General features: G+C 55.3%; 2 protein-coding genes across 4 annotated transcripts; one reads left to right on the forward strand and one right to left on the reverse strand.

The window, feature by feature from the left end:
* Positions 1–271: 271 nt before the first annotated feature.
* Positions 272–6,485, forward strand: Ankrd53 (ankyrin repeat domain 53). 3 transcript variants are annotated; one of them, XM_076567029.1, is made up of 6 exons: positions 272–925; positions 1,012–1,141; positions 1,439–1,638; positions 3,554–3,718; positions 4,073–4,193; positions 5,769–6,485. In XM_076567029.1, exons 4-6 carry the CDS (start codon positions 3,615–3,617, stop codon positions 6,465–6,467), a joined length of 924 nt encoding a protein of 307 aa, XP_076423144.1. In that variant the 5' UTR covers positions 272–925; positions 1,012–1,141; positions 1,439–1,638; positions 3,554–3,614; the 3' UTR covers positions 6,468–6,485. The 3 variants fall into 3 exon arrangements, with proteins under 3 accessions (XP_076423144.1, XP_076423145.1, XP_076423143.1); XM_076567030.1 differs by lacking the exon at positions 3,554–3,718 and having other exon boundaries at positions 614–925; XM_076567028.1 differs by lacking the exons at positions 272–925; positions 1,012–1,141; positions 1,439–1,638 and adding an exon at positions 2,340–2,526.
* Positions 6,486–7,067: 582 nt separating this feature from the next.
* On the reverse strand, positions 7,068–14,115 carry Tex261 (testis expressed 261). Its single transcript, XM_006991515.4, has 6 exons — positions 13,908–14,115; positions 13,276–13,355; positions 11,973–12,126; positions 10,330–10,397; positions 9,688–9,790; positions 7,068–9,575 (listed from the first exon to the last, which is right to left on the reverse strand). The coding sequence occupies exons 1-6, from the start codon at positions 13,975–13,977 to the stop codon at positions 9,460–9,462; spliced, it is 591 nt and encodes a 196-aa protein (XP_006991577.1). The 5' UTR covers positions 13,978–14,115; the 3' UTR covers positions 7,068–9,459.
* Between the last annotated feature and the right edge of the window lie 304 nt (positions 14,116–14,419).

Below are 14,419 nucleotides of genomic sequence, written 5' to 3' on the forward strand. Positions count from 1 at the left end.
CCCACTTTGAGGCTTCCGTAACTGGATCCTGGACGCTGGAGGTAGACCAAGCAGAGTTCTCCAGAGAACACCGCTGGACTCCGCTACACCTTTCCCAGACCCTGTAAAATATCCCTTCACTTGTAAGTTACCCCACAAAATAAACCTCCCTTTTAACTACGTGGAGTTGCCTTAATATTTAAACCAATACCTTACCCCTTAGTGTCTACTGTGTTCTAATAATGCTAACTCTGGAATGCAGAGTTGCGTGCAGGCTTACACCACCATGTCTGGCACTTTTCTGAGATAAGGTCTGACTGAGTAGCCCAGGCTACCCTGGAACTCTGTATCCTTCCATTTCCCAAGAAAAGTACCGAGTGGAGCGGTTCTGCTTTGGAAGGCCCGTGTGACGTAGCGGTTGTCCATTATGCTGCTGCTGTGAGGACGTAATAATTTAGCTCGTGGAATTTCAAGGGCAGCTAGTTCATAATGCAACTTCAAATACAAACGCATTTCGTGTGCGTGTGGCACCGGACCCTGCTTTCTATGGGCAGAGATGGCCAGATTCCATTTCCCAGTCGCACTTTCCTTTTCATCCTATGTGATTCCACTATAGACTAAGTGTGTAGTGAGCCCGGAGTGCAGAGTTTCCAGGACTGCGGGCTCCGCCCCTCCCCCAAGTCCTGGCTGGGTCCAAAGGCGGTGGAGGCGCCACCCAGGGGACGGGGGTGGGTCGCGGGCCCCGCCCCGCGCAGCCTTGTGTGCACTGCCGCGGTAGTTCCAATGCCCGCGCCACCTCTGTGAGCGTTGCTACCCCGAGGTGCAAGACAGGGTCCTTGCGTTCCGGAAAGGGCTCGGGCAGAAAAGAGAAGTCCAGTTCCGCTGCACCGGGCAGCACACAGCAGACAGAACACACACACGATCCCGAGTCCTCCTCGCAGCCCAGGTGGGCAGGTGTGCGGGCCGGTCGGGGGCAGGGAAACCCGGGGAGGTTCCCAGCCCTCCCACTCACCCCCGCCCGGCCAATTCTAGCCCTTCAGAGTCGTTGAACTACAAAGCGATTCCAAGCCACTCCGAGTTGTTCGCAGCCTCGGTGGGCAATGTAGACTGGCTTCGGTTCTGCCTGAATCGGGAGCGCAAGGAGATCACAGTCGACGACAAGGTAAAGCCTGCAGCGTGGAGGCAGGGACTGAAATTCCCCAACACCTGAGAGAGGCTACCAGATGAACTGCCGCTGAGGAGCTCCGAGGTGACTTTTTCTATGCCTTGGTCCTAATTACCCATCCATAGAAGGCCCATTTGGAAGCAGAGAGGTAGGGGGATGAAGGATGAAGGACTGTGAGCCAGCCCCTCCAGCAACACAGGGAACAAAGAGGGCAACCCCAAGACAGAGGCAGGGTTGTGGGCCCCGCCCCAATCCTGCTGAGCCTTCTCCTGCGCTCTCCACTCCACTCCTCAGGGCTTCACAGCCATCCACTTCGCAGCGCAGAGAAGCAAGCTTTCCTGCCTTCAGGTCTTGATAGAAGAGTACAAGTTCCCTGTGGATTTGCCTACCAACAACGGCCAGACGCCCCTGCACCTAGTCATCCATAAAGACAACAAGTCGGACATCCTCCCCTGCATTGACTACCTGCTTAAGAAAGGGGCAGCCATCAACTCGTAAGTCCAGCCTGCTATTTGGAGAGACACTTGGGACTCTGGGTCGCCAGGCAAGTGGAGTCTTGCAGGACGAGATGAGGGGTTCTGTCTGAAGAAAGCAGTCAAGGAACCCACTTAGTGTCCTGGTTCTTAAGAGACTGAGCATCCGGAGAGGGCAGATCCAATTCTCAAAATCTTGGCTCAGGCCAACTGTGGGTCTGCAGGAGTCTCAGTGCCCTCGTCCCCACACTCAGGAGTACACAGATAGCATGTGGGCTTGGGAAGCCTTGACGATCCCTGGGTATTTCTAGTTTGTAGCTTAGTGTGGGAACTGGCTGTCTTTGGTTGAGACAGGGAGGCTGAATGCCTGTGCCACAGAGCTGTTGTGATAAAGCAGTTGAGTTAGAGGCGGTTGTGTGCTGGGAACCAATCTCGGGTCCTGCAAGATCAGTACATTCTCTTAACCGCTGAGCCATCTCTCCAGCCATACTTGCATGACAAGGAAAATGCATGGCACACCAAGAGACTGCCTTGTTCTCCCAGAGTCCTAACCAAGCTTTCACGGTGTGCTAGCAAGCACCACACCCAAGCTGGGAGCATCGCAACAGACACAGGAGCCCATCTCTGCCCTCACAGAGCTGACTTTCTGGTGACCGGACAGTGTGCTAATTGCAAATAAATGAACGAATGGCCAGAATTCCGAGAGCTGGGTTATGAAGAGAACAATGGGGTGATGGGGTGGGAGCCCTGGGGAAGGGTCTATCTAAAAGAAGCAATAACTTCTAAGAAAGCGGCAATTCCTTTCTTCATTATTTTTTGAGTGCTTCATGTGGTCCAGGCTACCCTCAAACTGGCTATGATAGCCAAGGAGGATATTGAACTTCTGATTCTCATGCCTCCACTTCCCAGGTATGCATCACTACACCTGGTTTGATACAGTGCTGGGACTGAACCCAGGGCTTTATGTATGCTAGGCAGCATATTCTGTCAAAGGAAGTGCATCCCCAGCCCCAGGAGGTGACATTTAATTGCAACCTATAGAGACTGAAGAGATAGTTCAATGGGTAAAGCACCCATTGTGCAAATGTGAGGACCTGAGTCCAAGTCCTCAGCATCCATGTAAATGCCAGTTGGGCATGGTGACCTTCCTGTGATTCTAGCCAATGGGAGACAGAGACAGGAAATCCCAAGCAAGATGGCTAGCTAGACTAGCTGATTCAGTGTGCCCTGAGTTCAAGTTAGAGAGACCATGCCTGTACATATAAGGTGGAGGACAACAGAGGAAGACACCCAGTGTCAACCTCTGACACACACACACACACACACACACACACACACACACACACACACACACACATGTACGCATGCACATGCATGCACACATGGGCACACACACCTACACACACATGTGACGATGCATACACACATATGCACACCACACACATTAAAATGAACTTCAATCTGAGGACCAAGTGAGCCAACCTTGCCAAAAGCCAGGAAGGAGCCAGATTTGGTGGTACATATCTATCTGTACACTCAGCTCTCAGGAGATGCAGACAGGAGGGTGAGGGGTTCAAGATCATCCTTGGCTACATAACAAATTTGAGATCAGCCTGTACTACAAGAGACCTTGTCTCAAAAATCAGACAAAAGCGGATGAGATTGACGGCCCTGAAGCGGCCCAGGGAGCCTCCAGGCATATTCATATTACAGCCTCCTAGCTGTCATATTCAACCACATCCTCTACTTAGATTTGCACTGCTCAGCTTAGAGAAGAGAAACTGGAGGCCTGGTGAGGAGCAGGGTTATGGACAGGATCCCTCACGGTGGTGGCAGAGTGGGCACTGGAAGCCTGCCCACTCCGGCTTACCTGCCTATCTGATGCCCTTCCCCTTCCCTCTGCCCTTTACCCTTTGCCCTGTGGTATACCTCACAGTAAGACATGCCATGGCTCTACCCCCTTGCACCTGGCTGCCCGCAATGGCCTGCTGGGATGTATGAAGGTCCTGGTGCAGAATGGGGCCAATGTGCACGCCCAAGATGCCATGGGCTGCAAGCCCTTCGACTACTGCAAACTCTGGAACCACCGCAGCTGTGCCCGGTGAGCCCGTGACAACTGCACCAGCTGCTGTTCCTTCTGGCCCTTCCCCAGAACTGAGCCCCTGGGGGGGGGAGGGTTGAGGAGGCAGGTGGCAGGATATTGTCCACATGGGGTTGGCCTGACCTCACCCCTTTAGATTGAACACTGCCCTCCTTCTTTGCTTTTCCCCTCCCCCAACTCTCCATCAGAAACTTTCCTCTTCTCCCTCAGAGGGTCCCTGGGCATAGGACGAGGGTGCCTTGCTCTTCTCTGCTCTGGCAATTCCACTCATCCCACCCTGGCCCTCAGTGCCCCACCCCCTGAGGGCAGCCCAGTTAGTTACTGTAATATGCCACACCTTCACCTTGGTGCCAGGTTCTTGAAGGATGCCATGTGGAAACAGAACAAGAAGGACTTTGCCCGAGAAATGGGGAAACTGAAGACCCTGAAGAGGAAGCTGACCGTTTTGGAGCGCCGCTACCTGACTGAGTATCAAGTAAGGGGGAGTCCGCGCCCCCCCCCCAACCCCCGGGGCTGGGCCCTGCTGCCAGGTGAGAGCAGTCGGAAGACTCCCTCACAGAAGGAACCCCGCCCCCTCCCAGATCCTCCCTTATAAACCACTCCTTCAGGCCAAAGGTCTTGTCCTGTGCCAGAAAGCGAATGCAGCCTGAATTATGGGGCATTGAGATATCCTACCCTCACTATGCACTAGGCTCCTGCCAGGCCCTGCAAGTCCAGCCAGGTATGGTCTCTACTCAAGGAGCTTAGTGCTAGGGGAGGGGTAGGTTATGCTCCTGGAGAGAGTCAAGGAGGGTGCCTGAGGGATGCCAAGGAGGTGTCTTTGAAGATGGACAGGCATCTGATATCCATATGGAGCAGGGAAGGAGAGACCCACAGAAGGAGTCACCGTGCAGAACGCATGGGGCACACGGGAGCATCCCAGAGGCAGAAAACGTAGGGATCAATCCGACTCTAGATTAGACCGACTAGAGGCTTGGCAAGGGTCCAGAGCAGCGAAGCGCTTTGGCTAGTGGACATGGCAGGGGAAGGGCTCAAGCAGAGGCCATCGGGGAGCATAAAGACACTCAGACAGGACAGGACACTTGGAGGGAGCTGGGACTTTCCCTTCCTCCCCCCCCTACCCCCTGCTCTGTAGAGCAGACTGGCCTGGAACTCAAGAGCATGGATTACTAAGTGAATCCTACAGTGACTTCAGGGCCCTGCCACTGTCCCAGCTGAGCCTCTCTTCATGATGTCCTCCCTGTCTAGGTCAGCCAGCCCTTACAGCTGTCAGGTTTTCTGTTGACCCTGCCCCTACTCAGCAGCTCCCTGCAGACCTCCCCTCAGGATCCTCTTGTTGGCCTCAGTGGACCACATGACCACTATTCTTCCAATGACTAGAACGAAGAGCAAGCCAGGTGCCGCCTGACTTAGGACTGGGCAAGGCTGACAGAATTAGGACTCCTGGCTTAGCCTAATCAGTCTGCCTCTAGAGCTGGGTCAATCTCCAAAGCACCCAGTTACTTAGCAGCCGTGGAGGAGTGCGGCACTGAGACGACAGGGTGGGGACACAGCCACATGGGACAGTTTCAGTGCCAGCGGTGGCAAAGACAGCTCTAGCTGAGTCCCCAGCCCTCCAGCACCCAGTCCGGCCACGAGCTGCTCTGTCCTCAATGTCACTCCCCAAAAGCCCGTGTACCTTCGTTACTTCCAGCCAATGCCAGGCCTCCTAGCTCTTCCTCTTTTCTCCTTCTGTGGACAACCCAGAGCCTTCAGAGGGTAGGACTGACCGTCTCCTTGAGGCTGGGACTACCTCTAGGGGAAGTGAGGAGGCCTGCAAACTTGAGGTTGTCCCTAAGGGAGGTCTTTGTCCTCAAGCTGGAGGTCTCCTATGAAAGTTTTGGTCTCCTCCACAGCCTGGGAGCCCCATCAGAACAAGGGATGCCTACTCTCTCAGAGCAAGGCTCACATAAAGCAGCAACTTGCCCACTAGGCCTGGGGTTTCCCAGGGCGCTGGCCTCAGGGTCTCCTGTCCATAAGTGCCACTGCCCTGTGACCTTTGTTGTTGCAGAAAGAACAACAAATTCTGAGAGAGGCCCATTTCAGAACATGGCTCCAAGGCAAGCTGCAGAGCCGGCCCCAGAGCTCCGCTGGACCCAAACAAGAGGCCAGTGTCCAACCTTGGTCATTGGCCCTCTCCCAGACTCTAAGATCCCAGTTTATCAAAAGCTTCCCGACTTTTCCTTCCGTGGAGGCTCAACTGCAAAGCTTGCCCTCACCTGTGGTGACACCCAAGCCCATCTACAAGCAGCAGAGCACCATCAGTCGGCCCAAGTTGTGGAATCTTAGCAATAACCCCGTCAGCTCCCCCATCACAAAGATCGACTGTCCTCAGGGTATACGCCTGGGCGTGCACCCAGACCCCTGCAAGGAGCATGACTTCTGTAGATTCGTGGAGGTGACTCGGAATTCCCTGGGAGGTGCATGCCTGTACACAGTGGACAACCACTCAGTGACACCTGTACCCCGGCTGCCTTTTGAGGTGATGGTCCGGGTGCTGTACCCCAAGGCTCAACCCTACAGGATGAAAGTGCCCCAGGGCTTATATCCACTTGACATCCTCAAAGTGCCCCAGAAACGGCATTTGGGAGATACCTGTAGCAATGCATTGGCTATGAGCCTGCGTGAGACCTTTGATGAACCCTTCCTGGCTACCCTGAAAGCTTGCCCGGCTGGAGGGGCCCCGCCCTCCAAGGGAGTTCTCACATAAAGTTGTTTTGGAACCCTCCTGGCGAAGGTGGAAGTGTTGATTCCTATTGTGGCGGAAGGACTGGGGAAATACCTATGGCGTTCTCATTCCCAAGCCCAAGACAGGAGCCGCCCTTACTCCCTCCTCCCAAGAGCACACATCTCAGGCTTACCTTTTCTCTACAAAGAAACTGCCTGCCTCCCTGGGATGTACACATCTGGACAGAGAATAAGATTCAGTAGAGGGCCGATAATGTCCTGGGACAGAGCAATGTAAAGGTAACCCTCTGGTCCTCACCGCTCTACCTTAACCTACCCCTGGCACACAAGGGACAAGGCTTCCAGGACAGGGCCCCCCTAGGAATTCTGCCACCCCCCCTTCCTGTCTGCTGCAGACCCTGACTGGGGATGAGGAACAGCGAATGTGATATCCAGTACCAGGCTTCTCTGCTCATGTGCCACTGCCCCGTTGCTCCGGGTCCCACTGAGGTGTGTGAAGCCACGGTTCCAGGAGGCAGGGCAGCATTTCTGCCAGGAGAGAAAGCCCTGTGGCTTTGATGTGAGACTGGTCCAGGAAGCCACCCTGCACCCCAGCGGTCCCTTGTTACACACTTACAACTCATTCTTTAAACAAAACATTTATTGAGTGCTTTCCATGGGCCAGGCGCCAAAATCAGGTAGTTGATAATACAAAAATCCAAGGGCTTTCCCTGCCCTCAAGGAGCTTCCAGTCTTGTGGGAGGGGACAGACCATACCACAGGCCAGTGAGCCTAGAGGGATCTGTGTGGCGGCTGGGGTTAGGGGAGGACAGGGGACATTCAAGGCTCCTTGGAGGAAGTCGAATCTAAGAGGAAAGTGGCAAACTACCAAAGTGAGCAGAGGGAAGGATGTTAAAGTGGCCGGAGAGCCACGGTCTCTGCATACAGGAGGCGGGGGCCCAGAGGTACTAGTCAAGTGATGAGGCCCGCAGGGACCAGGACACCAGGAGCCTCACACACATGCTAAGGAGTCTGGACTTTATCCTGAGGGCAGTGGAGAGCTGGGAAAAAGTTGGAGGCCAGGAAAGACTTGGCCAACTGTGCATTTTAGAAAACCTACTCCAGCTGGCCACAGGACAGAGAAACACAGGGGACGGACGGACTGTCAGCACAAACTAGGTGAAAGATGGCAGTAGGAGCGGTTCCCAGGAAGAGACACTAAGAATAGACCGGATGTAGGGCAGAAAGAGAAAGCCAGATCCTGCCTGGCTCCCGAGCCATCATGGGACCAGGGCAGGTACTAGAAAAAGCAGGTGAACAGAGCAGATTTTGAGGTCAAATGACCTCTGTCCCGAGAAGGCAGAACTGTGGCTGAGAAGTTAGAGGAAGCGGGGCTCAAGGCTGGCCCTGGCTTCCTCCACAGTGTCCCTAAAGCCACCATGGGCTTCCTCGGGCAATTCATAGCACAGCCAAAGAGCAACTGTGTGCACAGGGCAAGAGGAAAACCGCTACAGAAACGGAAAGGACAGGGAGGTAAGGGGACAGGCAGCCACAGAAGTGCCAGGGAAGCGAGTCAAGAAAGCAGACCACCAGCTGTCAGCCACCCCCGGACCCAGTAGGGAACGTGATGACTCCACCAGGGTTAGCCTGGGAAAGCCCCTGCCCAAGCACTGACCAGCAGGTAGGGTGAGCAAAGATAGAGAAGTGGGCAGCGAGGCCAAATGGAGCCAGTCTCAGGACGCTGAAGGGCAGCAGCCTCGGGTCCTAGACATACTTCACCCACCCGAGAGGCAGAAATAGGTCTGGCGAGCTCACCTGTAGCTGCAAAGCAAAATTCAGGGAATGGCAGGCTGAGACTCAACAGAAACGTAAGAGCCAACGGGATGAAGGATGCATGAGATAGAGATGATCACCAATAGGGGTCTCCCCCATGCCTGTCCATCGGGGCACCTGCCAGACTCACGGTGAGGTACGGATTCGGCCAGTGGTAGCTCTCATGGGGCCTTCATTCCATGTACTGCCGAGCCCTTGCAAGGCACTGTAGTTGGAGTGCAAGGTCAACAGATGCTGGTCTGTCCCCAGGATGGGGCCCACCTTCTTAGAAGGCAGAGCTCACATCCCTCCAGGAGCCAGAAGCACACACGAGTGTGAGGCCTGTGTGCTCTGAGTGGCCGGGCAGCCTCTCCCAATCCCATTTCTCAAGAAACAGGCCACAGCCTAGGCTGCCCAGAAGCCAATTTTTATTTATTTTTTTTTCATTGAGCCTGAGATAGAATTCACCAAGAAACCTCTCCTTTTCCTCAAAGGAAGACATAAATAGGATATTGTAGATGGTCTTCTGCATCTCTAACCCAGTCCCAACTGTTTCTGCTCCCTCCCATCTGGACGATCACAGTCTGGGGCAAGGAAGACATGGAAAGAGGGAGGAGCCTCAGAAAAACTGCCGTTACCACTCATCCTCATCTCTGTTCCCTTCCCACTTAGGGCCACAAGAATTTCTTCAGAAGGGCAAGAGCCAGAAGATGAGTCCCTGGAGTAGAAGGCTAGCCCAGTCTAGGCAGAAGGATAGCGGGCAGAGAGAAAGATGAACTCCTGGGGTGTTAAGGCAAACAGTGCCACCTAGGATCTTTATTCGAAGGGGAATCCGCATTGGACAAGACCCACAGTTCAACAGCAAAACGCACTTTTCCCGGAAGTGCCAGCCCTCAGCTCTTCCCTATGGTCACCTGCCTGAGAACTTGCTGTCTCTTCCCCAGCGGCATCGACCCTTCCCTGGCTACCCCATCCGAGCCAGACCCGACTCTGGGAAGGGGAGGGCTGGGGACATAGCCTCTTGGCAAAGCAGGCTCCGCTACCCTCTCTGGTGCCCTTGGCAGCATTCAAGCCCCCCGGAGGGTGGGGATGGGGCTTCAGAACAGAGGGAAGGGAAACCTGGGCTGGCAGAAGACACCCTCCAGGCTCCCAGGCACCATGAGCCCAGAAGCCCAGGGGCCTGGCTCTACTGGTCTTGCCCCCCACATGCCCTCCCCAAAGGGTCAGTATATCTTCTGCCGACTGGGTAGGATGGCCTCTTTGATGAAGGAGAAGACAACCAGGATGCCTAAGCGCTTGCCGCGCTTGCCTTTGGTGAAGTAATTGGAGACCACGTCATCTGTGGAAACACAGGCAGGTGTGTCCATCACCCAGAGCCCCAGTGTCCTCTCACAGGGCTGGCGCCAGCCTCCCCCCCGCCCCCCCACCTGACCTCACAAACCCTTCCTCACCTCCCGGCTGCATGGTGGAGGGCAGGACGTTCTCCCCAGCCGAAAGCGATACGAAGAAGGCGAACGGGATTATCCACAAGCAGAAGGTGAAGTAGGCCAGGACCTGGTGACAGGAGAGACTGAGGAGAGCTCCAGGGGCGCCCCCCAAGGCCCACCCCATCCCTGCAGGGGCTAGCACTCAGGGAGAGGGCAAGTATGGCGGTGACTGAAGGCAGTCCCTCCCCAAAGGGACACTGTTCTCGGGGGGTTTCAGGCAGGAGGAATTCTGGGCAGGAACCGATGGAGCTGGGGGCTGGAGGGTTGTCCCCAGTCCTGTCTTGTGAGGTCTGGGTCACCCAGGCCAGCCTGGTGCCCCTCCCGGACTTGAGATGAGCTGACGGGGGCACCCAAAGGACTCATGGTGGGGAAGAGGACAGTGTCGGTGTCCACCTCAGCCAAAGGGACCCCTTCTGTCCCTCAGACAGCCTGCCTTCCAAAATCATCATGGTTTTTGTTTTGAAAAAACAAAAAAACAAAAAAACATGGTTCCTGAACGGGGCCAGTTTTGGATCACAGCTACACTCACAGAGCAGATCGGGTAAGTCCCTTCACTCCTCCATCTCTGCCACTGTGTACATGAGCTAGACGCTGGGGACATCTTACCTCAGAGAAAGGATAATATTCTTCCGCAAAAAACTGAAATGCCAGGTAATGGTTCACCACCACTAGCCCTGTGGGGATGAAGAGTCTGATCACTGTGTGTTCACCAAATCTAGAAGGCCCCAAAACTGGAGCTCCATCCAAGCCTTGACTCTGCACCGACTCACAGCATGGCTCCGGCTAGAACTCAGTCCCCATCTGTTAAGAACGGGTGCTTAGCCCCAACTTTCTCAGTGCAGAGGGTAGCAGGAATAGAATCAGAAGGTAGCCTGGAACATTCTGGCATGTTATAAAAACACGTTTTTTTTTTGTGTGTGTTACGTAATCCAGGATCATGCCATTGCTCTCCCAAGAGCAGCAGGTGATGGGAGGACATGGGCAGGCAGAGCACACACCACCACGCAGACTCCACTCCACATTGTACAGCTGGGAGGAGGCCTCCTCAGAGACGTGTACAGCCAGGGTTCCTCGGAAAGCTACAATGGGAGGAGGCACACCGGTCTACACTGGTATGCTCCGGCCCCATCAACTCTTCCCTCGTGTGCACAACTTCACAAAAAAGAGCAAGTCAAGGGACAGCTGCCGAGAGGAACAAGGCCCTAGTGGCCTCCACGGCAGGGGAAAGGGCAGGCACCAGAAAGACCACCCCCATACCCACCTCACAGCCTCCTGTCTCAGTTCTCCCCTTTACCATGAAGACAGTACTCTGCTATGTCACGCACAAGGCTGAGGGACATCACACGGCACCTGGTGCTCACGACGTCCCTCAGAAAAACTCCTTCAGGCACCCAAATGGCAGGCCAAGGGAGTGCCCTAAGGAAGCCAGAGGAGCCTTCTGGTGACCACAACTCCTCTGTGGGAGACACACCAGGGGCCTGGTGCTGAACAAATTCTGAGGTAAAACCACACCTGGCATGGAGAGATGCCCAGCTCTAACAATCTGCCCTTCTGTGGATAACATTCAGAATCTCCCCCTAGATATAGACATGTAGCTAAAAGCTCACCCCATGCCATCTGCCGTCTTGACCCAGGCTATGGTGAGGAGAGACTACCGTGCCCGTGACCACTTTCTAAAACCTTTCTCATGAACATCTGTGTACATCTGTGACCACCGAATGAACCAACTGGGTCTGACAAAACAGGGAAGGCCCAGGGATGGAACATGACTTTCTGGGGACAGAAAAAGTGATGGGGCCAAGGATGAAGGCAGGACCCAAGCCTGAGGCAGTGGGACCTCTGGCCATGTGGTGAGGAAAGGTAGCTAGCTCCAAGATGTCGTCGCAGTGATCGGGAGCTGTCTATCTGCCAAGCCAGCTCCATGCTTTCCAAAGGGCCCAAGTGGCTTCTTAAAAGTGAGAATCACTTGGCCTACAATGTGTCTTCTCTACTTTCCCAAGCCCTCCTCCCACCCTGCCTTTTTGATAAGGTCCTCCTGGCTGGAGCCCCTCCCCTGATGAGGGCTAGGCCCTGGGCAGACAGGCTCTAGGGTCCTCAGGAATAAGAAGCCATTTTCCCCCAAGCAGCCTAGCCTCCCGGGGGACCTCAGCGGCTCCTTAGCTGCTCCCCTCCTCGGTAACCCCCTCAGTGTCTGGGATGGAGGGCCCACATCCAGTCACATCAAGTCCTCTCTGCTCGTCCCCTCTCACCGCATGACAGGATGAAGTTAGGTGATGTCAGCATGATGAAGGGGAAGGTCTGGAGAAGGCCAAAGTAGACGAGGTTGGTGAAAAGGCCCACGCCAATCATGCTGGTGGGGAAGTGCTCAAAGACGTAGAGGCCGATCAGGACGGCTGTGGAGAACTGAAACAGGCAGAGGCACTTGCTGCAGGGGGCCATCAGACCACCTGTACCCCAGCCCCAGCCCGCTACAAAGAAACTTTGCTTTTCCTGGTTCACAGACACTGCCACAGCCACCCTCAGCTGTCAAAGGTGGCATCTTTGAAGGTCACTTCTAAAAGATTTTTGACAGTGATCCAAAGTAAGAAAAAAACATTTTACACAGCACTCCACCACACACCCATCCATATGCATGCAGAGCTCACACTCAATTGGTCGTCCTAGTCTTTACAGTTATCATATTTTGGGAGCTGGGGATCTAACCACAGGCCACATGCATGCCCACCACCCTCCACTTCCTATTTCATATTTTCCTTGAATGCTGAGCATGATCTACCGAATCCATGACACGAACCCAGGAATGAATCCAGCCAGCAGCCTGCGAGAGGCTTCAGCTGTCAGTGGTGAAAGGTCTAATTTGCCATACCAACCACACCCACAGGCTGAGCCAATGAACTGGCTGCAGCCCCGTCTTTACACATACTACACCCCCAGGCTACGTGCACAAGGCGAGTGGCTGCAGAGAGTAGGTGAGTGAGAGGTGAAGAACGTCTCTGTCCACACACATTCCCACAGCAACCATTCCCCAGCCTCCCTCACAACTGCCGGAGAACAGCCTTCCTACAGCCTCGCTGGCAGTGGCAGGGACCACGTCTTCAGGAAATGAAGCCTCCCATGAGGCAAGAGAAAGGCCAGGCATGCTGCTCCCTTAGGACCAATCACTCTGATTAGAAAGAGGGCAAAAAATAAGCACGACAAACTGTCCTTAATGTCGCAGTAAGTTCTAAGCCCGAACTGGGGGTGGGGATCTGGGGCTGGAGACAGCGTGGGAAAGAGCCATGTGAAGGCAAAACCACGAGACCTGTCATTCCAATAGCTCCACCGTCACCTTAAAGGATGCAGTAGGCTGCAAAACAATGCCACACGAGGATGGAGGGCCGGGGTGATCTGGACCCAGGAGTGCAGAGTGCAGGGCAAGGGGGGTAGGAAGGGATACCCTCAGAGCCTGGGTTCTCAGCACCACAGCAGTTCCAAACCAAACAGCCCCCACTTCCTGCTTCCGAGGCGGGGCAAGCAAGCCCTGGGTGACTCCGGGGAAAAGCCGCCACTTACCCAGATCATGTATTTGATGATTCTGCTGGTGGCCACTGTATACTCTTCTATCAGCTCTGCTAGGTAGTACAGTCCAGCCGCTGAGTTGGCGGGGGTTGGGGGGTGTCACAGGAGGGGACAAACAGGAAGAGTTCAGCCAGGGCCACTCCCACCGGGCTGCTCATCCCGTAAGTCCCCACCAACCCTCTCCAGACTTCAGGAAGTCAGGAAGAAGCTAAAGCACCCCTGTGGTGCCCTTCCCATCTGCACAAACAGAACTTTGCCAAGACAACAGAAAGACTGGATCTGACTGCACAACATAGGGTTAACCTCTGCCCCAGGAACCTTAAACTTCAGTCACTCAATCAATACCTGCAGAACACTTAGCTTACAGGCCGGGCGCTGTGCGCTAGCACACAGCCGGGTGAGACAGACAGGGGCCTTTCCCTGCCCCGGCTAGAGGGGACAGGTAGAGGGGGCAGCCCATGGCCCAGAGAGCAAGGATGCGTCTCGGAGACCATGCATCCCCTCCGGAAGGTTCGGCCGAGGTCCAGCAGGACCAGCTCGGGGTCGCCCGCACCCAGCTGCAAAGCACAGCAGCGGTTGGCAGCTCGGGGCACCAGGGTGCTCGCGGCCCGGGTCAGCGCTCTCACCGACGGCCAGAGTGATGAATGCCACCTGGATGAACAGCGACAGCCAGCTCAGCACGTACATGAACCACATGGCGCCCCCCGGGCGCCGGGACGGGCCTGCGCGGTCCGGCTCCCGCGACACTGAGCGGCGGCCGCCGTACTGTCCCCGCCCCACGGACGCCGAGAGGAGCAAGCAGGTCGGAGCACCGCCGCCCGTGCGCTCCGGCCAAGCCCGCGAGCGCCCCCAACCGGCGCGGAGGATCGAGCTCGCGCTGCACCCTGCACCGAGAGTCCACACAGAGCCCAGGTTACTGGGACCAAACCAAGCCCCGTCCTCCGATCCTGCTCCGCACAGACATGGCTTTTCTGGGAAAGGGAAGTTACCGTATCTCAGGTCACACACTAGGAAGCCGAATAGTCCGGAATCCTGGGTGCCTTTAAACGGTCACCTTCAATCCTAACTCTCCCTCTAGGCTTAGGTCTCTCGCACACAGTACAGGTCTGCACCTTTGCATCGGGACTAAGTAAGGCTA

This window comes from Peromyscus maniculatus, chromosome 3 (genome assembly GCF_049852395.1).
Source record: "Peromyscus maniculatus bairdii isolate BWxNUB_F1_BW_parent chromosome 3, HU_Pman_BW_mat_3.1, whole genome shotgun sequence".
Taxonomy (NCBI): domain Eukaryota; kingdom Metazoa; phylum Chordata; class Mammalia; order Rodentia; family Cricetidae; genus Peromyscus; species Peromyscus maniculatus.